Raw genomic sequence first — 25,753 nt, 5'->3', positions numbered from 1 at the left:
GACTCTCATGGTAAACACTATCAACTTCCATCGAGAAATAAAGCATAAGATTCTACTTATCCCTTCATGGTAGACTTTACCGAGATATTGGTTGGAACTTCTGTACGCATGCTCTATTCATTTGCATGGCTTGCCAAATGTTAAAGGATAACATGACCACAAGCCTTGGAAGTTTAATCATCCCACTTGTCTCACCCAGCATGTTCATGACGCTCGTGTCCCTTGTCGCGGGACGAAAGAAGACATAAGGTCCGAATACCGCTTGAATTACGGTCCGGATCCCTTGGCATCCATCCGCACAAACTACGCAACTCCACTTTTCACCGCGGCAAGCCCTGGCGCTTTCTAGAAAACCGGCCAGATCACCGCACAAGTCCCTCACGCCCCACCCAATCAACCGCACAATGTACGCACACGAGTGGGAGCCAATAGTGGGCAGGAGACGCATGGAGCCAAACAGAGATGTCAACCAGTGAGGCCAAAGCTTACAGTCAATCTTGCTACAAATACGGTGGGATGCGGGGCAAAATGTCTGAAGCCCACGGATGGGAGCCGCCGCTGACGGCGTTGCTCCAGGGGAGGGGTGGTGCGAATTACCCTGCGTTTGCCTTGCTGCCGCACAAGTCGCGCATGCTCTGGGTATATAAAGACTTCGTGGCTTACCTTCTCTTATGAGCTTCTACACCACAACAATCAAGTTTATATTCCAGACCAATTCGATCTTCACTATAACAACCTCCTCCAGCCAAACAACCACCTCCCAATAACCATCAATATGAAGGGTAACTGCGGCTGTGCTTCCGGTAGCTGCAACTGCGGCTCCACTTGCACCTGCGATGGCTGCCCCGTATGTCATACGTTCTTATCTATTATGGGAATCATACTGACGACTTGTAGGGTAAATAAGCCAGCTAATTGCGAGGAGAGGATGCGCAGAGAGCGTGACAAGGTAATTGAAGTCGTATCATTTTACACACATATCAGTGCGCTAATACTATACAGATGATTTCGAACAAACCCTGTCTACTTGATTTTTAAAAGCATGCGATTACTAGGGGAAGGGGGGCGTTAGGACGCTCAAGTGATACCAGATGAGAAATTCAACTGCTCCAACACAATATTCGCGTAGCGAGTGTTTTTTCCACTCGTGAAGTCTTTATTCCTTGCACATCTTCAAACTATGTGGTACAACAACCGTGCGATACTGAATCAATCATATCATGTCTTTTTATCCGCAACAGACCGTGGCGTTTTCCTGCATACGGTCATCGCCACCACTGCTGAGGTTGAAGCTTTCCCACCCAAAGATGAAGTAGCCCAGATATGCACCAATGAAAATGCAGATGATGAAGTATCCGTTATAATACATAGCCAACAACATAACGAAGTAGGCCACGGCAAATGCGCACATGTGCAATGCCGCTCTAATCGCCTGCTGCATAACGCTCGGTCGGAATTTGCTTGTTGTGATGGGTGTAGGTGCTCGAGCAGCGGATGTAGTTGTAGCGGCGGGAGTCTTAGTCGTGCCGTCATTGCTTGATGAAGAAGAGGCAGAGGAACCGATTGTTAAGGGAGCCAACTTCTTGAAATACTGTGAGACGATGTAGCGATCGTACTCTTTGGCTGCGCGGCGCAGAAACTCGAGAAGGATGACAAGGAGGACGACACCGATACAAGAACCGGCAAACATGGCTTTGGAGCGAACGTGCCAGGACTCTGCGATGAAGCATGTGTCGATTACGTTCCAGTTCCATAACATCTGTGAGATACGTATGTTAGCTGGGGCTCTCGATAGCGCACGTACACGGAACGAGACTCACGCTGATCTTGCATCCACCCATCATGTCCATCGCATCATCCATGCCGCCCATACCGCCTGATGAGGTTGCCATAGGCATCATGTCACTGGCAGTCGGTGTCATAGTCATGCTCGGCATAGCCATTCCTGTGCTTGTCGGAGCCATCGACATACCCATATCCATTGACATAATTGCCTGCGCCTGCATGGAAGGAGGTGAGAAGAAGGTTCAAAGTTATATCGTAAGGACTGCAAAATATTGGAAACCTACTGAGAAATTGAAACAGCGCAAGGAATTAATCTACTTCAATAGTGCGTCTCAAGTAAGGTTGAGCAAGTTATGAGCAAGTTTCCAAGCGCGATAGATGTTGAAAGGAAGCAGCAATCACCACAACGCGGTTTATGTTCAAGAGCTGGGGAAACTGAGGAGGATTTACGGCAGAATGGGAATCGAACAAGATAAGAATGTATCGAATATCAATGAAAGCACGGCGGCTATGCCTTTTTTTGGATGATGCAACCTTCTGCGGACTTCACAGGCCCAGAGAGCTTCTACGGCCATCATCAGGAGGTGGCGTGGTGCTCACAGACCGTTCACCGAATACGGCCTTGCGCAAGTATCTCCCATAACCATCTCAGCCTACCATATCGTAAGACAACGCAGTAAGAGACCCGCTTATCCGTGTGGTGGTGTTCGTTGAGACTTGACAAGCAGGGACGACCTGCAGAAAGCTATACCGGAATAGGTCTAGAGGTCGAATGAAGTGAGAAGGTTTCTGAGCACATTTCACGCCTTCCGAATCCTGCGTGAAGATAACAGTCGACACAGTCTGACAGGTATTGAGATGCAGCGAGATGTTGGATCCATACAGGTTTTGGATGTTTGTTGGTGAAGCGAGGGGAACGGGCCGCTTGCGTGCATCTGTTGGGACTGCAGCTCACAGGCAGAATACTTTCAAGTCAACGTGCGATATATGGACTTATATTGCAAGCGCAGCAGAATACCGTGCGGCTGCATCCCGGTGATATGGGTGCCAGTCTGGTAAGGGTAAGAGAAGGACGAACTACTGCAGGGGTTGGGCCATATCGGCATGCAATTGTGCGTGTTGGATGCAACGACAAATTGGCTAAGCGACAAAACTCCGGTATGCTTGCGATGATATCAGTACGTTGTGGCTTTCAACACTGAGAGGTCTTTGTTTTAAAGAGCAGTCCTGCGTGGGCCAACGTGGCTTACATACATAACGTCACACAACGTCAAGGCAGATTGGCTGGGTAAAGATCTTTTGGCGGTGTCGGTATGACAGAAGATCAACTAAAAGCGTATCTCACTGTTGTCAGTAATGTTTCCGGTCATGATTTGTTGAACCACCAGACTAGTATGCCTGCTCAACCACAGTCTCATTCCTGGCGAATGGATCAATGCTTGGATCTGTAATCCTCACATGCTCGATAAATCGCGCAATGTTTGTTGCGTTTTCCGCACTATACGACTTCTCAACCCAATGCAGCATCATATCGATGCCAGCTGTGACTCCGGATGAGCTCCAGATAGGCGGTGAGCTTGAATAGTCCTCCACCCATCGAGCAGACGGAACCCATGTTGTATTCGGATTGGCTGCTACTGTCGCTGGCCAGGAAGATTTGTTCGCAGTAGCTCTCTTGCCATTCAGTATACCAGCACGAGCCGCCAGAGCTGACCCTGTACATATAGTGAGGACTTGTCGGACTTTCGGTGTAATTTCCCTGATGTACGCCATAGTAGCGTTCAAACTTGTCGGATTGCGCCATCCCGGACCGCCAGGAATGATGAGAACGTCTAGGTCCGGTGCTGTCTCGAACACGTGTGTAGGTGTGAGAGATGGATACACGGATGAGTTCAGTGGATTCATCGCAGCCATTACTGGGCGTGTGGTGACTGGTTCCAGGGTCCCGGCGATGTACACAATGTTTGTTGGGTACGATCCGCCGATGAATTGAAGGATCTCTGATGGACCGTATACATCAAGCATGTCGAACATGCGGAAGAGAACGATGCCATAGGTGCGCGGTACGGGCGTATTCGACACTCATAAAGTCAGCTCTTTTCTTAGCTTTCCAACCTAATTAGTGATCTCTTACAAGTTGCTGTCGAGACGAGGGGGATAGAGAGAAGAGACACGATAGGATAGATGAACTGTAAAAAGCCACCCATGGTGTATGTGAGGAATGTGAAACTTGTTGAGCAAAGTGCTAGACATTAATCTTACCATACAATCTGAAGCTATTTGAATCACGTTGGTCACATACACAATTGTATGTTGAAGCTTCCACAGTTCAGTCACGTAGACATATCAGGTGTTCGTCTCGTGCACTCTATCACAAACAATATGGAACTCTTGGCCAGCTCTAAAGCCTGCAACCACACATAATTTTTTGATGAAATATGGGGAAAGGTGTCCAGCAATATTTCCATATCGGTGAATTCCCAATCTGCGATGAGAATACTCATAGGGTCGGCGAAGGTGTGGTGCGGAAGCTCTACAAAAGCGTGTTGGCAAACGTCTGGATCGCGTTAGCATTGTCATACAATCTTACTCAGGGGTTGCATATGTTCATCTCTTTCGTAGGTATGCGCGATTGGTGTTGCGCTAGATTGCGCAAGTTCCTGCATAGACAATGTCAGATGTAGTAGATAGGCGAAGAAAGACACCAGTGCAGACGGTCCGTGTGGGGTGTGGGGAAATGGCCGAGCCACGAACGCGATCGCGTCTTAATTGCCCGCTCATCCATGCACAGCGATCATGTCATCACCATGCGCTCAGTACCGAATCCACTAAAAGCGACAAACTGTATCCAATTATCGTGAGTCGAAACCTGACTCGCTATGTTATGAATAGATGACTCAAGAGGCGCCCTTGCGCCTAAACGCCAAACGCATTGGAATCGAGGTATCAATATAGGTGACGATCTCACCATACTTCATAAATTACAACATGCTAATGAAAGCGCAGAAACAGACAATGCGAAAGCGCAACCTGTAGCGAAACCACTATGCGCACCCTAAGATTGCGACCGAATCGAACGAAGCATGGAGATGACCGGAATGAGCTTGCGCAACCTGTTCTTCTCCTTCGATTGAACAAAATGCGTATCCTGGCGCCTAAGAGGACTCGGGTCGATGGGTGAGACGGTGACGGAAGTACCCTTGTCTGCGGCGGGATCGCAGGCGATAACGGACGTCTTCCTACGCACAATAGGCGAACCGACAGGAGAGCGCATCTTATCAGCGATCGGTGAGAACATGGCCTGCTTGCGACCAACGGGCGAGCAGATGACGATGGGTCTCTGTCCGTCTGCGGTGGGCGATGTGACCACAATCGGGCTGTTCTTGCCAACGACAGGCGAACAGATGATAATGGGTCGCTTCTTCTCGGTGATGGGTGTGACGAGCACAATCGTGCTCTTCTTGTTCTGATTGAAGACGCTGATCTTCTCTGTGGGGGTAGATCCCGGGATGATAAGCTCGGGAAGCGTAACAGCATCCTTCGTTGCGGCCGATTTGCGCTTCAAACTGAAGTACGATCCATCTGGACCGTCAACCCAAGAGCCATCGAAGTCTGGACTTTCCAGTGCTTTTCTGGCCACTTGAGCCTTAGCCAGATACATGAACTCGTCGCCCTCTACCTTGATCATGCAGTTGTGCCAGGGTGTAGGAAGCTGGTATTCGTAGACCGGATTTGGCTCGAGACGCGTCTCGAGAGAGTCGATTGCGCGAACCATGTTTGCTGGTAAAAGACGGATAGCGAATTTGGGGCCTGCATTGTTGTGCGCGTGGATGGACAGACGAACGTAGTTGGGAAGCAGAAGCTCAGTCAGGTTTGAGTAGGCTTGGTTGCGAGACATCATTTCTTCAGCGACAAGAGCAGCTGTCTTCTTCTTTTGTTTGCCACTCAGCGACTTGACTGAAGGGATGTCTGCAAGGTCCTCCAACATGAAGCGAGTCTGGCCGCGGTAGAGACCAAGAGCGTCGGGCTCCTGCTTTTCGATCAACTGACGGATATACGCACGGTCAGGTCCTCCAATCCCCAACATCAGCTTGCGACAAAGCTCGGCATCACCGGTGAGTTTGGTCTTCACAGGGTGCGGCATCTGATGAGAGTTCAAGAGCAGCTTTTGGAGACCTTGGAAGCCCTCAGAGTCAGCAGAGAAGATATTCTTCAGGCCCTTGAACTTGATGGTCGGGACAGGGCCAACATCTTCCGGATAGCGCTCCTTGTATATCGCAGCCATGCAAGCATCGTATGTGTCGATCATCTCATCGTCAACACCGACTGTCATCTATGTTTAGTACTATTCCTAGAAGAGAGAGTCCAGGGAAGACTCACTGCAATCGGAGAACACGTGGCCATCGTTGATAACCCACATGGTCGCACCAGGCTCGTAAACCGTATTGACCTCCTTGACGAAGTCATGGAGTGCGTCCATGGCAATATGCTCAGCTAGATCGGGCATGATACCCCCAACTTTGTTCGGATTGGGCGATTTGCAAGGGAAGGCAGGTAAGGCAAGCTGGATGGGAAGGTTCTTGTCGACGTAGCCGTAGACGCGGTTCAAGAAAGCTTCTTTTCCACAGACATGCCATTGGTCGTCCCTGGACACGTTTTTGAGTCTACGTTCGAAGATATTGGCTATTGTTGCACATGTTTCTCGGTGTTTTGCTGCCCATGGCGTCGTCGATGCTGAGATGTTCGCAAATGGCTGGAACTCGGTCTCTAGAAGAATGAAGCGCTCTGCCCATACCCCGAAGCCGTCGGCTTTGACAGACTTCGGCCTCGATGTCAGCATACCCAAGAAGAGACCATTCTCGTGTTCGATCTCAGATACTTGGGTACAGAGCTCTTCTTGTTGATATGAGGGAGGGTAATTCGAACGAATGTTAAGAAGAGCAGGGATATTGGTTGTAATCTGGAGAGTCTTGATGGACTTGCCAGAGGGAAGATTGAGCTGAGCCCATTGCCTCTCTGTGGAACAAACGATATCCTTTAATTGTGTCCAGATTTCTGGCAAGGACTTGGAGTTACTGCCTTCGACCGCTAGGAGTTCACCAGAGGCATTCCTCCAGTACAGGCCCTGAATGCAGTGGTAGGTGTTGATGGACTTGTTTAGTGGTGCCATGGTAAATGATTGACGATAAGAGGCAAAATCTCGCTAAAGTAAAATGCTAAGAGTCGGAACAAAGGAGACGGAATGAAGAGGTGTGCGTTGAGCAATTGTAGGGGCTGTTTACTGGCCTGCAGAACCGCCAACAAGCCGGCTTCTAATATATGAAAGAGACTCAACACACATGTCTCAAACATCACAAAGGTGATGCTCCACTCGGTCAAAGCGCGCTCGCCCCAGCCAGCTGCGGATGGCATCAACGACAAGCCACAACTCGTGCAATCCGCACACCGACTGGTACGCTAATTACGGCACTGTTCAATCTCGCTACGCATCGGGTCAGCCCATTGAACTGACCGTCGCACTCAACACGTCTGGCGGCAGTGTGGATCCGCTTGATGCTTTGCTGCTGCAGTGGGACAAATGGCATGCTGCTGCCAGCCGGGATGCATAACTAGGTAACTTGGCATCCGCAGCTGCCTGAGGCTAGCTGAAGCAACTCTGCAAGTAAACGGCGAGTTGTCTTGCACAGACGTCCGTCATACGGCAGGATTCAGCGAGCCATCATGCAACAACAGGTCTAGACAGGTGGTCGTAGCAGAGCTATCATGATCCCACGACAGGCGTATGCACTGCTTGGCAGCATAACCTGGGTGGAAGGATCTCCGCCCCTGTCAGCCCCACAACGAAAACGGTTGTTTCCACCCAGGTGTTATAACAGGATCCGAACGTTACCAGCCAAAACTCGTTATTTTCTAAAAGTAGGTACATGGAGCTGGCGTGCAGGGTATGCGCGCCAGCCTATCTCGCTTCAGCTTTCGCTTAGAGACACCGCCCCCAACTTACCGAGATGGGGCTGAGATCCTTCTCGCATGGCGGCTAGTTCCATATATGCTTTGGCTAAACAGTCGTCGTCAGTACTATCAGAGTTGTAGCAACTGTGCATCATGGTTTCGTCTCTTTCGCTGGTGTTTATCGCCGCTTTCGCCATCGTCTTCGGTGTGTTCTCATTCTTTGTCTACCTTTTTACACCACCTCGTAATTTTCCGAAGAACATACCAACCATACCATTCTATTATGGTCTTCTACCGCTTTTCAAGGATGTTGACCAAGCTGAGCTATACCGACAATATCTCAAAGAACCTCTGGCTAGATATGGTGCGGTCAAGTTATTCTTTGGTGGACAATGGTCAGTTCGCCAATGTACCTAACACATTTGCGACACACACACACTAACTTCACATGTCGAATTGTAGGAACATATTAGTTACCAAACCCGCGTACATTGCGGAGATGTTCAAGCATGAGGACACCTATGCCAAGTCTGGAAATCAAGTCAAGATTCCGCACAGTGTGCTCGCCGAGTACACGGGCGAGAACATCATCAGCGCCCATGGCGAGAAATGGAGACTCTACCAAAGAGTCATCAAACCCGCTCTACAAGCTGACCAGGACTCGGAACAAATCTGGAAGAACTCCAGGATACTCACGAACATGTTTCTGGACGACTCAAAGACTGCTGGCGGCAACGGCATCCCAATATACTCACTTCTTCACCGGTATGCGCTTGCCAATCTTTCAGAAGTGTTGTATAGCTCAAGCTTTGAGACGCTGCAGCATGTGGACGCACCATTACATATGATTCAGATGAAGATCAAGCCAATCATTTTTCAGCCTATCTTCATGAACTTTCCATTCCTCGACTACTTACCATTGGAAGTTCGGAAGCTCGGTCGCGTGCTCAGCAAGCAGTTCCGCGGCACTCTCCGCACTGCCATATCCAAGGGACATTCCCAACACGTCTGTAATGAGAATGACAACAGGAACGTTGCTTGTAGGCTGCTTGGCTCGCATCGCGAAGGTATACTCAGCGATAAGGATCTCGACGACAACCTCGTCAGCACCTTCTTAGCAGGCCATGAAAACCCTCAACTCGCGCTCATGTCCCTTATGTATCTGCTCGGCACGCATACATCAGTTCAAGAAGCGGTTCGCAAAGAGATCTCAACCCTCTTCCCTGTCGATTCACATGTAGACTACGAGCCGTCCTATACCGATCTCCACGACCTGCCACTCCTCACCTCAGTCCTCTACGAATCTCTACGCATGTTTCCTCCGATCTCACAGCTTATCAATCGCCGCACAACAACATCTGTCGTACTTGGCAACAAGGTACCTGTACCCTCTGGTGTCTACATGGGTTACAACGCATACTCCACAAATCGCGATATTGGGTTCTGGGGCGATGATGCCGAGGACTTCAAGCCGCAGCGCTGGGGTACCACGAACGAGGAGATCAACCACCTATACCGTCGCGCTAACTCCAAGGGCTCTTTCATCAGCTTCCATGGTGGAAGAAGAGCCTGTTTGGGGCAGAAGTTTGCGATGCAGCAGCTGAGAATTACTCTGGCAGAATTGGTGAGGAGGTGCAGATGGAGGGTAGATGAGACTTGGGACGGTAGGATGACACCTGCTGGGCCATTGTATCCCCGAGGCTTGAAATTGAAGTTTGAGAAGTTGACGGAGAAGTGAAAGTATTGGGTACAATAGGTTTGCATATGTGTGCATAGCGATCGGAGTTTCTGGATATGTGTCTTGTGTTAGATGAAATGTTTATTGATTCTGGGTCTTAATATCCCAACTATCTTATTCCACTGTCCAAACATTAGAAACCCTTCCCATGAGGGTGAGCTGATTGTCGTGCAACAGCATCGATAAGTGTTTTACATGCTCAATCTATACATTTCATCTTCAAAATTTCAGAATTTCGAGCGCCTGCACTGTATACTGACTTCACAGGTTATGCTTGCTCAATTGGATTGACCATGCCCTCTGCAGATCACCGTTTACCAAGCGTGTTTGACGTGGGGTCCAAGACGATGTGACTGTGCAAAGGATTGCAACCCTGTAGCGGGTAGCAAAGGGCAGGGGATGCACCAGGCGGCTATGGGACGCCTGGCGAAAGCTCATGCTACAGTTGTCCCGCACATCCCAGTACTACCGCAAATACCACAGAAAATAAGGCTTACACCAAGCTTTAGAGTGGATTGGATCCAACGTGTCATAAATCCTTCGACTGACTTTTGGCTTGGACGTATTGTGATGTGGAGATTTGCAATAAACATAGTATACCCAAGCGGGAAGGGTGGGGACAGATAGTAAGAAAGTGCAATCTCGGCGCAACGATACGCCAGATGCGATTTTACCATGCCGCAATCAGGCGTGCTGAAAACGTGACTTGCTTACGGTGGATTCCTCCGTTGTCGTGTTGAGAGAGGTTATGATTTTTGCAGAAACGGATAAGCAACCAGGATTCTACCCACTCGGCGAAGTTTGTGCTTCGTAATCACATGTGCGAAAGAGCACGATATACCTTCTCACTGCGATATCGAACGACTACAGCACTCGAGTCGGTCAGTTGTTGAGTCTGTCAAGTGCACCTCGTGAATCAGGCTTCGGCGATGCCGTTAGCTGCAGGTTGTCAACCGCAAAATCGAAAATAGATGTAGCACAAAAGGAAACTCAGTAGTTGAATGCCCAAAGCAGAGCTGAAAGAATCGTGATTGGTAGAGATGGAGCGTCAAACTCTCCTCAAATGGCCCCTAGGTGTTGGTGAGGGGTCGCATGTCTACTGTAGACTCAACGCCTATCGGAACTGAGATCTGGTTCGAACTGATTGTATCAATCTTCGATCTGATGCTGTAGTAATTCAAATCCTAGATAGACAGTATTTGATGCATATGCATTTGTCACAGCTTCGTAAGAAAGACGCAACCCTGTTGTGCTCTTCCGTCCAGCTTTGGGTGACTCATGATAACCTCTCTGGTAGCTGGATCCATCTCAGCAACGCCTTGAAACACTTCCAAGGCGCGGTGATGCGGGGAAGATTGTAGTCAACCCTCAGCGAATCGTCTACAAGGCGGAGTATTCAGGACAAACTTATCCAGCTTAGTGTGGCGCTAAGCAATTCAGCCTCACGCGTCCCCCAGCTCTTCGGGTTCGCAGTGCTAGACGACAGGCGCTAGTGAAATAGACCTATTTTGCTGACGGTGTTGTATCAAACAAAATATCCAGACAGTGCACGGTTCATGGGTAATGCTAGTATGCTGCTTCGGATTGCTATGCACAGACGGCTGCATATCTAGGTTTTGAATGTTTGTCCTCTGAGCCAGTTGTAACGGGCCGCCACATCTGTGCAAACCACGTAATGCAGTAAGAAGTGTTGAGCTTCAAGCAAGACGTAGTTTTTGGACGAGAGCTGGCCGATGTATTCGTCAATCCGTCCCGCATATCCAACACCGACAGTGCTTTTCCCAGCCAATTCTGCGGCTGGTAATCCCTGTGACTAGAATAGCGGGTCGCTTGGCGATACACAAAGTGGCGCGGGATGCGCCAAAGCGTTCCTCTCGCAGGAGCTGACCGCAGCCGAGACGAAAATACGCCTTTGTATCAGGATGTCCTCCCATTGGTCGCGAAGGAGGGTAGGGCTGTGCTATTGCCTGTAAAGCAGAACACAACCGTGCCCAGAACAAGGCCTTGAGTTGTGCAGTCTTACGCAGTGCATAGTCGGCACGTAGGACGCTCCGAACACACGGCGATGCTAGTGTCTCTTTCATACATATCAGTCTTATCGTGTCCTTTGATCTCAAAAAGGCTCACTGTGTATCATCTATCATATCACACCGATACTGCTTTCTGCCATGCGTTCTCCAATCGACTTCGAGAAGGCCCATCATTACGATCGATGTCGTGAAAGCTTCGACAGCGATGACTACCCTTCACCACATGCCATCGATGAATCTGAGCAGTCATTAACGAGCGATTCTGCTCCTCCTCCACCTCCTCCACCATATTCGGCCTTCTCAGTCAATCGCAGAAGGTTTATTCTGGGTGTAGTTACAGCGGCAGGCTTCTTTGGACCGCTGTGCGGAGCGGTCTACCTGCCGTCTCTGAAGCTGTTTCAAAAGATCTTCGAAACATCAGAAACCGCGGTCAATGGTACAGTTTCAATGTACATGGTGGTGTTCGCTGTTGCTGCAAGTCATTCCTTCCGGTGTACTAGAGCGTAAAACTAACAATCCACAGCCTCTCTTCGGTGCGGCAGCTTCTGACGTCGGCGGAAGGAAAACGGTGTACATGGTCGGACTCGGCAGTTTTCTTATTGCCAACACATTACTGGCTTTGCTGCCAGCACACATCGCTCTCCTATACTTTCTCCGTATCTTCCAGGCATTCGGATCATGTATCGTCTTCTCGGTTGGAGCCGGTACAGTAGCCGATATTACAGAGCCTGCCAGACGTGCATCCGCCTTAGCATGGTTTCTCATGGGACCTCAACTTGGCCCCATCCTTGGTCCACTTATAGGCGGTCAGTTCGCAACCGAGACCAGATGGCGATGGGTCTTTGGCTTCCTCTCGCTCGCCAGTCTTCCAGTATACCTTGCAATCGTATTCTGCATGCCAGAAACCTTGCGGTCACTGGTGGGTAACGGCACAGCCCTTGCGCACCAGCCGTGGTTTTCGATACCAAAGTTCCGGACAAAACCATGTACGGACATGAAAGTCCCGAAAGCTCCCCGACCATCGTTTCGAAAATTTATGCACCTTCTCAAGTATCCTCCTCACTTGATTGTCTCTTTCAATGGTGCCTTCCAGTTTGCCGGTCTATATGGCATGTACATATCCTTCCCCACCATTTGGCAGGAAGGGTACAACTGGACAACTGCCGAGGTTGGGTATGGCTTCCTTTGTCCCGGTATTGCGATGTTCGTTGCTTCGATCCTCGTAGGTCGACTTTCTGACTATATGCGCAAGAGGGCCATCTCGAACAGTCCTGATGGCAAGGTTGCACCTGAGCGGAGAATCGCCATCCAGATACCCGGATTTCTTATCGCAGCGGCTGGAAAAATCATGTTCGGTTGGTTCGCACATAATCACGTGCTCCCAGCAGTTGGTCTGTTCAGTTCAGCTCTCGCAGCAGTTGGTGTTTCCGTCGTCTTCGTCACTAGCACTTCATTCCAGACTGAGTGTGATCCCGCTCAGACTGCCAGTCTAGTGGCATTAGGAGGATTTCTTCGCAATGTCGCTGCAGCGATCTGCGCGGCGATCATGGGTAGCATCCTGGACGCATTGGGCTGGGGATGGGCGTTCACCGGCTTAGGAATTCTGGACCTCCTCTGCATACCAGGAGTTCTTCTGATCCTGGTCCGTGGCGCAAAGTTCCGCGAGGCATTGAAAAGAGAGCAGCAGCTGAATAAGTGAGTAGCTGCCTGACAACATGCTTTCGGTTTGGATTAAACTTCTCGTATCTGTCTGACGACTACGAGCGACAACTTGTCTTTTGGCATAGCGTGGCGTTGGTAGACATTTGGCTTTCTATATTAGCATGACACTTATTGAACAACGCATAATTCAACTCAACGTCGAGACTATCGTATAAATTGTTCTGCAGGTGTTTTTTTTTGATGCTATTGTAAGCACGAAACAGTTGGTTTGAGAACGAGGAAGCTTCGGGGGGGTGGGGGGGTGAGCATCACCAAAGCTACCCCACGTCCCCCTAACGACGACCTCGGCACCTTGTAGCGGGTCAGCATACCGGGGTCGCATGTGCCTGCAAGGCGAATTGATAATCGAGCGGGTACGCGATAGAAGAAATGGAGATGACTTTCTGGAACAGCTGCGGAATTTACTATATACTATACTGTAAGGGCGAGTTTGGCCGGTCGCCGCGACTCCAACCTCTTCCGCCTAATTTGTCAGCAAAACTCGCCATCAGCTTCGGTATAAAGAGCATGTAACCTGGCGACTATGACATCACTCCATCAGTGAAATCGATCTCGCACACCTACATCGTGGCGTTCAGAGCAAGTCTACGCAAAATGACCAACTTCAAGGTCGACATTGTAAGCGACACGGTGTGCCGTAAGTCCCCATGAAAAAGCATCCAGTAAATGGGTATTTGGCACTAACCAATTTATAGCATGGTGCTATGTAGGCAAGAAGCGCTTGGAAAAGGGTATCGCGGCCTACAAGGAGAAGCACCCTGATTCCACAGACACTTTCGATACCAACTGGTTCCCCTTTTACTTGAACCCCGATGCGCCAAAGAGCGCCGACAAGCAACAACTGTACGAGTCGAAATTTGGCAAAGAGCGCACAGCAATGATGCAAGAGCGCCTCTCACAGATTGGCAAAGAGGAGGGAATCAACTTCAAATACGGCGGCAAGACTGGAAACACACGCGATTCGCACCGGCTCATACAACTTGGAAAAACCAAGGGTCCGCAAATGCAGACCCGAGTGATCGAGGAGCTCTTCGCTGCATACTTCGAAAATGAGAAGGATATTACTACCCAAGAGATCTTAACCGAGGCAGGTGTCAGAGCTGGGCTGAATGAGAAAGAGATCAAGGATTGGTTGGAGGCAGGCAAGGGAGGCCCTGAGGTTGATAAGGAAGTGCAGCAGGCGCGTCGACAACAAATCACTGGCGTTCCCAATTTTACCATAAACGGCATGTACGAAGTCGGCGGAGCACAGGATCCGGCTGCCTTTGTACAGTTGTTCGAGCGATTGAAGAGACAGGAAGGTAACCTGTAAGCAGCTCGGTATCCGATCACCTCTTAGTAGATCCAATACATTCACATTCCTAATACCACCACGCCATCTCGACACGCCATAGTAGATCGGCGACTTTCATTTAGCTCCAAGCTTCTGAACACCTTCTATCCATTTTCGAGAACACGATACACAAAGTGGCGCATCCCTAGGCATGGTGGTATCTGACATCCGTCAGATGGCGTCAGAAAGCTTGACTCCCGCCTATCGCGGAGCGGGCCTCCCGTAGCACCAAAATCAGCTGATTATTTGCGATCTGAAGTTCGTGATGTACTGACACATTTGGTCACTTTGTATGGTGTTACGAACTCCAAGCACCGGTGAACACTTCCACCTTCACAAGGGCAACAATCTGAATCTCAACCACTAAGACCTGTCTCTGGCTGCAATCAACTGATTTCAAATACTTATTTATTAAACACGACTACGTTACCTCCCAGGCAGATCTGACTAGTCTACTTGCTCGGTGTTTTGGCAGCTACACCGGGCATAAGCGGGTTTACGGAAAGAACCCTACTTCGCGTCAGCTATTCGTTGGTTGTTATGAATGTCTACCTTTGTCGCATGGAACGTACTTATGAACGCTTGAAGCGCAAGGGGTCTACTCCTTCTAGGCGAGAACTGCTACGTGACTGTAGGTGTAAAGTATCAAGGGTTGCGGACAGACGCAGTATCGATAGCAAGGGGCTGTTAGAACCACAGGAAGTAATAGTTGCCAGAATATTGAAGGGCCAAGCTAGATTGAATTATAAGTGACCAAGCGTTGGAAGTGTCGTTGGCGCTCGGAGCGTCCTAATGAAATCGGCGAAGACATCCAGGGTGAGACATTCACTATTACGGGCTTGCTACTGCGTTCGCAATTCTTGAGGCTGCCGCATCCCTATAAAGGGACTTCCCTCTGTACAGATCTCTTATCTACAACTACAACCAGCCCCATCGGATCATCTATACCTAATACTTTATCATTCAACTTCTTCCAAATACCTAAAATCAACACCACAGGATGGAGCTTCTCACACTTGTCTTGGGCAGTGCTCTGTTCACTGCAGTTGTACTCTTCCAATTGTCGTTCTTGAGTCGCGCACCGAAGCCCTTGGCTTGGTGCCTCCCATCCAGTCTCCACAGGGTCGGCAGTCTCTACACCCTAGCTATGGCATGGTTCAGACGCATCGACTGTGGAGCCGTGGTTGCACTGATACATCAACCCAGTCCAAACGACGAGAAAGAACGTACGGTCCAAAAGATCATAGCATTGGCGGAACACCATGAGATAGCAGAGCTATTGAGTGATATGATTCAGAAAGACGGGGCAAATTCTTGGCCACCGAACACCAATCACGCACATACGACCTGGCCTACGCCTCTACAGCCGTACAAAGAGATATATCTGGAACTCGCACCCCTCCTTCCCCAGGCGACCCCTTCTCTAGATGAAGAAGTCAACATCTTACGTATAGAGAATTTCCGACAGCGATTCCGCGATCTACTCCGTGATCGCGTTGATCTCGTCGAAGTTGCAAAGGTAAGGAGAGCAGCAATGGTTATACAGATGGCTAACGTGCTAACGAAGCTGTTAGCTTTTCCAAGCAACTGATGCGGGATGTTGGATTGACTTTACCCGCGAGACGTACAATGCCTTTTACTGCTGTGTTGCCGTCAGCCGACATGCGTATAGATGGGCCACCATACCCATCGTCAAAGTCGCCCAACGGGAGAGAGAAGTTGACTTGCCTATCGAGTTGGTTGAACCTTGGATCGCAATGCAGAGACACTTCGGTTGTGCGTCTGACGCAGGGAACAATAGTACGTTGTCTAGTTCTATAAGTTCCTTGCTACAACAAAGCTGACTGAACCGTCTAGCAAGCAACGTTTTGCTCAATTTCGATCGTAGGGGCACCTACATACACAGGATCAACACAGGAATGGAGCTGCAAGTGACATGTAGCGAAGAGACTTTCTTCCGCATCTTCTACGACCTCGAAGTCTTCAGTGTGCCCGTCTACTACGATATGGCACAATCGATCATTACCTTCATGCGTGGTGACAAGGCAGCTTGCGCCGTCCATGTTGCAAATATTGCATCGCAGATGCGACTTGTACTCGGCACCTACATGGACAATGTGCATGATAAGATGATTGCACATTCTGTCTGGCTGTCAAAGGTGCAGGGCTTCCAGGCGTGGGGCATTGGTCATTACGACAAGGTAACAGACAAGTGGGAGACGTTTGATGGGCTTAGCGGTAATCAGGTACTGCTCTTCCAGGCGCTAGATGCGTTTTTGGGAATTGATCAATATCTTGCGCCAAGAGACATGGAAAGGAACTTGCCAAAGAGGCAGAGAGAAGTATGCTATGCTTTCAGAAAACACTCATTTCGTCGATCAATCGGCCAGGCAGACATTCACGACAAGAATATCGTGGAAATAGTGCGGAGTTTTGAGGAGATCCTGAGACGGCTGAGAGTAAGTATTTCACGTCGAAACTTGGACTCGGACAATACTGATGCAAGGTGCAGTTGTTCCGGGCAGCGCATCGTACGAGATCGAAAGCCTATCTATCTCAGCCTGCACCTGAACGGATGCCTATGACAGCTGGCAAGTCGTTACTGGATCCAAGTCTTGATGCCAGTCTGGCGTTTCTCGACGGCTTCATGGTTCGACGGCTGGCGCAGACGGTATAGACGGGGAAGGCGTCAAACATAGGGTTCTTGGAACGTGGGATTTGTGAGGTTTGAATCAATGGTAGATGGGGTCATGGATATGCTAGTCGTCTGGAATAGGAGACAGTCAAGAAGCGATGTCGAGGTTCATGGTACCGCTCGTGATGACCAATTCGTATGAAGAAGCCGCTAGTCTTCACCTCGGCAAGTGCAACCCAACCACAACCCTCGCGATGCGCGTTCTCCGTCACACCCGTATGACACTGCGGAAGGGATGATGGCAAGCACGAACGCCATGGTCATGATGCTCCGGACACGCGGGTAGTAGAGTATGTAAGCACCGACGCCATGTGGCATGCGGGTGGCTTTGGCGGTTAGCGCATGTGCCGTTGTATCTGGGCATCTGCAGGGTTCACGTCCAACAACGCAAGGCGCGCCTCTGCAGCGCAACGCTCACAGTCTTGTATCGCCATGTCCTAGGTCCTGATCAGAATCCAACGGGCTACCACGTGCACCATGGCCAACGAAACGCCCCCACAAACCCCGGCTGAGCGCCGCTTCCTGCGGCCCAGTGTAAGTCGCGTCTCCGGGCATTCATGCAGGCAATGAGCTCACCATGATATACAGCTACGCAGCGCGACCATGGTCCAACCCAAGACGGGCGAACGCGTCAAGAAAGCCTTTACTCTGCGGCGATCCCAGCACCGACCCTCCGAATCCTCCGAGTTTCTGCTTGCGCCGGGCCAATACCATGAACAGCGGCACCGGGACATGGGAAGAGTCCAACTCGCCAGAGTCATAGTCCGAAACAAGTGTCGACAGGCCTACGCGTATGCGGCAAGTGATACTGGAATCGGCATATTCAAATGCTCGCTGGCTTATGTTCTCGGGTCCCTGGCCACCTTCGTCCCAGCCATTGCAGGACTGCTGGGCAAGAACGATGGAAAGCACATAGTCGCCACCATTACTGTCTACTTCCATCCAGCCCGCTCAGCCGGCAGCATGATCGAGGCAGTCATCTTGGCCTTTGCCGCTTTCATGTATGCCGCCTTGGTCTCCTTTTCCAGCATGGCCGTGTCTGCATACTTTGGAAACCATGACCTGTTAGTACTAGGCCATGTCATAGTGCTCGTTGTCTTCTGTGGAGGAGGCCTGGGACTGGTTGGATGGACAAAACAAAAGCTCGGCAATCCGCTCGTCAACGTGGCTTGCTCCCTGACTTCACTCGCCCTCATCACCATCCTGACCAAGGAGGGCGCTGTCCAGGCGGCCAAGTTCTCCTACGTCAAGGTTTGGCAAGTCTTGAAGATGATAATTCTGGGCTGTTCCGCCTCAGCCCTAGTGTCGCTTCTTGTGCAACCAAAGTCGGCGCGCAACCAATTCCGCGACACTTTCATAAAGTCGACCGATGCTATGGCCGAGATGCTCAACGGCATCACCCTCAGCTTCCTCTCCGGTGCCGAATCAGACCTCAAAAGCGATTCTTATGTCGAAGCCTCCAAGAAGAGCCAGTCCACATTCAAGACTCTTGTAAAGAACTTGGGAGAAGCAAAGTTTGAACACTACGCTCTAGGTACTGAGCAAGAGTACAAGATCAATGCCAAGCTTGTTAAATGTTTGGAAAAGCTAATGCAGAGCTGCGGAGGACTGCGGAGTGCTGCTGAGACTCAGTTTACATTGTTGGCCCAGTCAGAGTCGGAACCAAATGGAGCCTCGCATCAGCCTATACCTGCCAACGGAACCGTTACCTCGTCAATATTTTCCGAGCATACCATGTCACTAAGTCCGCCGCAAATATCTCCCAGTCTCAGCCATACCGAGAGGCGCACTAGCATCCTCGCCTCCATTGATGAGCTGCCTGAGAGTTCTGCTGAAGCATCCGCATACCCCTCAGCAGCTGGATCCGACGATGAGTCTACTCCGACCAAGAAGAAGTCTGGCCAAGTCACAAATCTTTTGCAGTCGAACCTTACTCCTGCTGACATGTTCTCTGTGTTTATTGCTCAATTGGGGCCACCAATGGTATGCTCAGAAAGTCCAGTCTGCTGCGTGTGCTAATCTCAGTAGAAATCTTTAGCATACACATTACGCGAAGTCCTCTCTGAATTACCTTTCGGACCCGGTCCCGAGTACAACATGGCTATCAACGAACACTTTCGTCACAGTCTAGTCGACGCGAAAGCACTGTTTTCAAATGCACGGCGAGAAGCTCTTTCGGCTGTCTACAAGAACAAGATACCAACCAGGGCAAGCTCCGCAGCGGTCGCAGCCGACTTTGAAGAGGTTGCCGCAAGTTGTGGGTACTTCAGTTCGTCGTTGTTGGATTTCGCCGAAGATATGGTCACGTTTCTTGATATTCTTGAAGAGCTAAAAGGAAACGTCAATCGCTACCCGCGACAAAGAACCTACAATTGGCTAAAATTCTGGCAACGTGGGCGCAACAAGATTACATCCGGAGATGGCTCGGAAGAGTCCAGTCTTGTTGATGAAACAGAAGCCCAAACACCTGGAGGCTCGCACGAAATTCATAACCCCATCTACCGGAAGTCGACGCGAGGCGATCCATACAAGTCAGAGAATGAACAGCCGCTGTCATACCGCATTTGGACTTCATTGGCCGTCTTTAGGAGAGACGACCTGAAATTCGCTGTCAAGGTTGGAATAGGCGCAGTCCTCTACGCCATGTGGTCATTCATCCAATCGACCCGGGGATTCTACGGTCATTGGCGTGGAGAGTGGGGCCTGTTGTCGTACATGTTGGTTTGTTCGATGACTATCGGTGCCTCCAACACCACTGGTTTCCAACGTTTTGCTGGCACATGTCTTGGGGCTGTACTTGCCATCGCCGCATGGATTGCAGCTGATGACCATGCTTTCGTTCTGGGATTCTTCGGTTGGCTCATCTCTCTGTTCTGCTTTTACATCATTGTGGGCAAGGGCAAAGGGCCTATGGGTCGCTTCATCCTGTTGACTTACAACCTTTCTGCACTCTACGCATACTCGCTGTCTGTCAAAGACGAGGAAGACGACGACGACGAGGGCGGTATCTCGCCTGAGATATGGGAGATTGTGCTTCATCGTGTCGTCGCTGTGATGGCTGGTTGTCTATGGGGCATCATTGTGACGAGGGTCATCTGGCCCATCTCAGCACGTCGCAAAGTCAAGAAGGGCACATCTTTGCTATGGCTCAAGATGGGGTTGATTTGGAAGCGCGGCCCTCTGAAGACCTTACTTGAGTCCAACGAGAACTCAAGTCGAACGTACTCGTACATGTCCGAACGCGAAGAACTCGAGCTTCGTCGATATCTATCTCATCTGGACACACTGCGTGCATCAGCTGCCGCCGAATTTGAGCTCAAGGGCCCTTTCCCGGACAAAAGCTTCAAGATCATTCTAGGCGCGACTAGTCGTATATTGGATAGTTTCCATGCTATGAACGTCGTGATTCTGAAAGACTTGAAGGCATCCGAAGGTGAGAAAGAGGCTTTGAGGTATACCAAAAAAGAATGGATGGACCTGAGTTGGCGCATCAGTCATTTGTTTTCGGGTAAGTAACATCCATCAAGCTGTACGAAGCGCACCTACTAACACGGTATAGTCATGGCTTCTTCAATGAAGCTAGCTTATCCACTCAACGATGTACTGCCCAATGTCGAACACACGCGCGATCGATTGTTAGCAAAGGTCTTTGAGTTCCGACAGAGCGGACTGGGCAAGGTCATCGCCAACGATGAAGACTACGAGTTATTGTATGCGTATGCGCTGGTGACTGGGCAGCTCGCGCATGATCTCAATATTATTGGGCAGGAGATTGAAAAGCTATACGGTGTGCTGAGTGAGGAGGATCTGAAACTACAGTAGATACACGCAATGCACAGAAGTGATGACTCTACACTGCTTGGCTACATTTCTTACGCTCTTTGCTACCAAGCAAAACTGGTTCGCTCAACAATAGTGTGTTCAAAGTATGTCATTGTGTAAGCTACTGGTATATACACTAAAAATGCGCTTCCTTTGAGTACCTGATACACGAACAAACCGAAATGTTACGTTAAAAACACGCCTTGGCAAACTACACAATTCCTCTAATTATCGAGGGGGTATCTGTCCAAAAACTTGAATGTGCGAAGACCCTCAGATAGCTGGTCTACGACTGTGGACATGTCGCTTGAACTGTAGACACCGGGAGTAGATGCTTCGATGGCGGCCGCGCTGAAAGCAGTATTGTTGCTGGAACCGAGCAGGGCGATGGGCTTACCGAAGCGGTATCCATCTTGGAGAATCTGGAGTGGGCGACCGGCAGGGTAGAGAGTCGAACGGGCGCTGCTGGTCGCGTTGCGGGGCGAAGCAGTTGAGTTGGAGTTGGCCAGGCTGGCGGCGGGTGCGAAGAGGCTCTCTGCGCTACCATCGACGATGATAGCATCAAACTGGATGGCGGATGTAGCCGAGTAGGTTTGGTCGATATCGCTACCAAGATGCTCGGCTACAACAGTCATTCCAACCTTGAGGTCAGCAAGAGCTGACTTCATGGCCTGTGTGTTTTCGCCAGATGAGGATGCAGTAGTAAGGTAGCCGACCTTTAGGCCGTCCAGCTTGAGCAATGGCTCACCAGAAGCGCTAACTCCAATAGTCTTGTTGTCATGGTAGTAAGTGTCATCTGCCTCCGGCGCGGTCATACCCAGCGCTTCTGCCACCCTTACGGCGATGTCGTGAGAGATGCGGTTGAGCTGGATAAGCACGTTGTTCTTGACAATGTCGCTTTTCAGCTGCGAGGTCTCGAATCTCATGGCGTTGACTACGAATTGTTGCTCGACGGGCAAAAGCGAGTTGAAGAACAGGCGAGGTTGGCTCCAGACATCTGCGAATGTGCTGGACACAGATCGGACAATCTTTCCACTTGTGGAGCGGCTTGGGGCTGTGAAGAAGCCACGTCCGTTAGTTTGGTTTGCCTGTCGCGGAGATCCTTCGTTCAACGTGTTTGGAGAGTAGGCTGCTGTGTTGAGAGGTATGTACATCTGGCCAGCGCCATCCCTTTCGTTGTTGTGCACAGGTACGCGAGGCTGGTTGATAGGAATTTGCTGATGTGGGGATCAAAGTTAGTCTTTGTCTCACATTCATTTCGTAGAATCAAAACGAACCTCAAAGTTAGGGCCACCCATATTGCGGTTCAGCTGCGTATCAAGGTAAGAGAACATTCTTCCTTGAAGCAAAGGGTCTTCCGTCAGATCAATTCCACGAACTATAAGGGTTAGCATATGCCTATTCTGCATGTTGCACAGTCATAATACCTAAGTGTCCAGGCTGGAACATGATTTGCTCTGTCTCAGCAAAGTAGTTGCGTGGGTTCCGGTTCAAGGTCAACTTTCCGAGCGGAGTGAAGGGCACGATATCCTCAGGTACAATCTTGGTAGGATCTAGAAGATCGAAGCCAAATCGAAGCTGATCCTCTTCTTCCATAATTTGAGCCTCGAACACCCACTCTGGGAAAAATCCTTGCTGGATACTGTCGAACAGATCTTGGCGGTGGAAATCGGCGTTCATGCCTGCGGTCAATTGCGCTTCTTCCCACAGCAAAGAAGCTTTTCCTTGGAGCGACCTGAAGCGAAACTTTACGAGCTTGGATTTGCCTTGGTCGGTCACGAAGCGAAAGGTATGAACTCCCCACCCATCGGTATGCCTGTAAGACCTGATGGTACCGTGTCCTGACATTGCCCACAGAAGTGTGTGCATGGAACTGGGCTGTTGGGAAAAGAAGTCCCAAGCGGAGTCATGCGCAGTGGCCGCTGTAGAGAAGCCAACACATTAGTTCACGTTTCACATGCAATTCGTACAGTCACAACATACCTTGTGGGATCTCAGAATCTGGTTTTGGTTTAACGGCATGGATCAGATCGGGGAATTTAATTGCATCTTGGATGAAGAAGACCGGAATGTTGTTTCCAACAATATCTATCAACAGGTATGGTTAGCAGGAGAACTCGAACAACAAGAACTCGTAACGTACCGAAGTTTCCCTCGTCAGTGTACCACCTAACAGCAAATCCATGCACATCTCGCACTGTGTCGGCACTGCCTCTTGATCCGGCAACAGTGGAGAATCGCATAAAGATCGGCGTCTCTTTCCCTGACGAGCCCAAGAAAGATGCGCCAGTGATGTTTGAGTAATCGCCATAAGATACAAAGGTGCCGTGGGCTCCGGCTCCCCTTGCGTGAACAGCACGCTCCGGAACGCGCTCGTGGTCGAAATGCATGATCTGTAAAGGTATGAGGTTAGTTGAAATCTCATCAGTATTGTCTTCCCAGAACTCACCTTTCTTCGGAAGGCTTGGTCCTCCAAAAGTGTTGGACCACGCTCGCCAGCTGAGAGACTCTCTTGCTCCTCGATCGGACCACCGACCGGGTTTGTCATGTACACATCGCTGTCATCAACCTCGTAGCGGACCATGAAATCTTCAGTCGACGCAGCATTGTCATCTCGGCGAACGACAGCGTCGCCATCCATGTAAGGGCATCCTGCCTGAGCAATATGCAGCAAGGCAGTGGCTGCCGTCAGGATCTGAACTCGCACCATCTTGAAGTAAAGAGAGATTCTGGAAGACGTGAGCTATAGGAGAGAGCGGACAGCTGTGGATTTATACCGCCTCACAACGTCAACAGCAACGGCAACAGAGCGGTACGACCTTGTAGCGTGCACATCTCGACATGGATGCTAGTTTAGACATCATCGCTCCACAGTCCTGAATTATCGAATAGCACGACTTGTATTGGACAAAGCGAACGATCATCGCGCGTTTGGGAAATTCCCGGATTAACGGTACCCACTTACGGCGAGTCTATTCGAGGCACTTGTATGGATGCCAAGGATTTAGAGGCTGGGACGTTGACCTGCATATACATGATGCACGCGTAATTCCACAACTGGGCAGAACGCCGCCTTGCAGGCAGGATGTGATGAAGATGGGCGTGATTTCTCGATCTCGTCGACTGCCGTACATCGTTACGCCGGTATCACGCCGAGTTTTCCTCAGATTGATCAGCGTGTTTGTGATCCTGGTGGTTCAACAGCCGAAGACTCAAGCCGCGAGACTAGACTGCCAGCTTTTTAGGTGGGATTGACTCGCTAATAGAATAGCAGTTGCGATCTCTTCGTTGATGATGATAGTCACGTCAGGTCACCGTGCCACTTAGCCAAGAAAAAAAGCGGGACTAATCCTTGGAATCCGGGTGAGGTTGTCGAGTTGAGCAGTAATTTCTCGGCATCTTCAACAGCTTGTTGCCAAATGCATTCCTGCACTGTGCTGTGCTGAGATCGTTGCGTTCTGATCCACGGATAGGCCAAAATGCGCCGTTGGACACAGGAACATCCGATAATGACGCGGCAGCCGGCTTGGCACTGTTCACTTCTCCAGGGTCCCGCTCCCGAAGTTGATCTTTTCTCGGTGCTTATGAAATGCTCATGGTCCAGCCGCCCCCGGATTGGCGTGATTGGTAAGTCGAAACCGGCCATTTCGCCAAGTCTCCAACTGTTAACAACGCTACCAGGTAAGCCTGAATAGCGCAAAGAATAGTAGCCTGCTATATGCAAAGCGTTCGTTGGCTGCACATTGCATGGCTAAGTTAGGGGCTGGGTACCGGCAGTCAGCGCATAGCTCGAAAGGAGCTTGTCGCGCCTGAATGTTGTAGTATTCCAGCCTGACCCTAAGGACCCATGTGGTTACATGGACCATGCTGTTTCGTTTCGTGAGGCCACAAATGTACAATAGCTGTTAGGCTGTGATGGATCAAGAATGCGTGAGGGCACAACAGACGCTGATCATACCCATGGATTAGCTTTAGCGGTGAGCATCTAACCAGCTGATGGGGAGTGAGATGGTAGCTGTAGGTAAAACAGATTGGGTCCGCGGAGGATGGTCGATAAGGGCACCCATAAGTGCATAAAGGAACAAAAGGATGGTCATCTTAGGTGACACTGGACATCCTCGTCGCAGTCTGGATCGTTCCTTGAGGATCACCCCTGACGCAGCGCGAAGGTCGTACTGACAAGATAAGATGCGAAGCGCCCTTGGAAAGCCAAGTGTTTTTCTTTAGACATATCACACTTGGCCACCTCCACGTGTGTCAAGGCGAGTTGCCCACAACAATGTCCTGCCGTTTGGATACAAGCGCGCATATGTGCTACTTGTTTAGATGTGGCTGACACAGAGTGAAGCAAGTGCGCGTTCCGGTACTGTGGATCTATACAGCCTTTTCTATCGCAGCTTGAGAAATCGAGTATGATACATCTTTCTGAGATATGTCAAATGGCTGTGCTCTTTCGAATCGCGTACTTACATGACATTGCAACAAGCCAACAACTACGCCCGTGAGTGAGCCTGGAGGTATTCAGTATGAGTTTCGTTCGCAATGACGAGCGCGAACATTAAGCCAGAAGCACCTTACAGAACCTCCGACTGACGGCCACACTTCAAGCGTCCATGTATACTGCATAAGAAAGTGGGCTTACCAATGAGTATCCTATGCGGTTACCCAGAAACGAGATA

At 50.1% G+C, this 25,753-nt stretch overlaps 8 protein-coding genes across 8 annotated transcripts; 4 read left to right on the top strand and 4 right to left on the bottom strand.

Annotated features, from left to right (window-relative positions):
• Positions 1-1,228: 1,228 nt before the first annotated feature.
• GT037_008688 (ctr copper transporter) lies at positions 1,229-1,988 on the bottom strand (the record flags this gene model as incomplete). Its single annotated transcript, XM_038933735.1, has 2 exons — positions 1,229-1,759; positions 1,821-1,988. The coding sequence occupies 2 exons, from the start codon at positions 1,986-1,988 to the stop codon at positions 1,229-1,231; spliced, it is 699 nt and encodes a 232-aa protein (XP_038783700.1).
• Positions 1,989-3,174: 1,186 nt separating this feature from the next.
• On the bottom strand, positions 3,175-3,992 carry GT037_008687 (uncharacterized protein; the record flags this gene model as incomplete). Its single annotated transcript, XM_038933734.1, has 2 exons — positions 3,175-3,866; positions 3,920-3,992. 2 exons carry the CDS (start codon positions 3,990-3,992, stop codon positions 3,175-3,177), a joined length of 765 nt encoding a protein of 254 aa, XP_038783699.1.
• Positions 3,993-4,840: 848 nt separating this feature from the next.
• GT037_008686 (uncharacterized protein) lies at positions 4,841-6,955 on the bottom strand (the record flags this gene model as incomplete). Its single annotated transcript, XM_038933733.1, has 2 exons — positions 4,841-6,111; positions 6,166-6,955. 2 exons carry the CDS (start codon positions 6,953-6,955, stop codon positions 4,841-4,843), a joined length of 2,061 nt encoding a protein of 686 aa, XP_038783698.1.
• A 932-nt stretch (positions 6,956-7,887) lies between these two features.
• On the top strand, positions 7,888-9,472 carry GT037_008685 (dit2 protein; the record flags this gene model as incomplete). Its single annotated transcript, XM_038933732.1, has 2 exons — positions 7,888-8,129; positions 8,197-9,472. 2 exons carry the CDS (start codon positions 7,888-7,890, stop codon positions 9,470-9,472), a joined length of 1,518 nt encoding a protein of 505 aa, XP_038783697.1.
• A 2,168-nt stretch (positions 9,473-11,640) lies between these two features.
• On the top strand, positions 11,641-13,201 carry GT037_008684 (mfs general substrate transporter; the record flags this gene model as incomplete). The annotated part of the gene is made up of 2 exons (XM_038933731.1): positions 11,641-11,970; positions 12,026-13,201. The coding sequence occupies 2 exons, from the start codon at positions 11,641-11,643 to the stop codon at positions 13,199-13,201; spliced, it is 1,506 nt and encodes a 501-aa protein (XP_038783696.1).
• A 617-nt stretch (positions 13,202-13,818) lies between these two features.
• On the top strand, positions 13,819-17,234 carry GT037_008683 (uncharacterized protein; the record flags this gene model as incomplete). Its single annotated transcript, XM_038933730.1, has 7 exons — positions 13,819-13,861; positions 13,920-14,532; positions 15,146-15,199; positions 15,557-16,076; positions 16,132-16,357; positions 16,415-17,016; positions 17,070-17,234. 7 exons carry the CDS (start codon positions 13,819-13,821, stop codon positions 17,232-17,234), a joined length of 2,223 nt encoding a protein of 740 aa, XP_038783695.1.
• A 495-nt stretch (positions 17,235-17,729) lies between these two features.
• On the top strand, positions 17,730-21,074 carry GT037_008682 (60s ribosomal protein l19; the record flags this gene model as incomplete). Its single annotated transcript, XM_038933729.1, has 4 exons — positions 17,730-17,786; positions 17,841-19,235; positions 19,281-20,760; positions 20,812-21,074. 4 exons carry the CDS (start codon positions 17,730-17,732, stop codon positions 21,072-21,074), a joined length of 3,195 nt encoding a protein of 1,064 aa, XP_038783694.1.
• Positions 21,075-21,298: 224 nt separating this feature from the next.
• GT037_008681 (catalase-domain-containing protein) lies at positions 21,299-23,784 on the bottom strand (the record flags this gene model as incomplete). The annotated part of the gene is made up of 6 exons (XM_038933728.1): positions 21,299-22,291; positions 22,352-22,452; positions 22,502-22,996; positions 23,058-23,162; positions 23,218-23,467; positions 23,524-23,784. The coding sequence occupies 6 exons, from the start codon at positions 23,782-23,784 to the stop codon at positions 21,299-21,301; spliced, it is 2,205 nt and encodes a 734-aa protein (XP_038783693.1).
• Between the last annotated feature and the right edge of the window lie 1,969 nt (positions 23,785-25,753).

Source organism: Alternaria burnsii (assembly GCF_013036055.1).
Source record: "Alternaria burnsii strain CBS107.38 chromosome Unknown 744, whole genome shotgun sequence".
Classification (NCBI taxonomy): Eukaryota; Fungi; Ascomycota; class Dothideomycetes; order Pleosporales; family Pleosporaceae; genus Alternaria; species Alternaria burnsii.
This window is presented reverse-complemented; position numbering and strand designations above follow the sequence as displayed.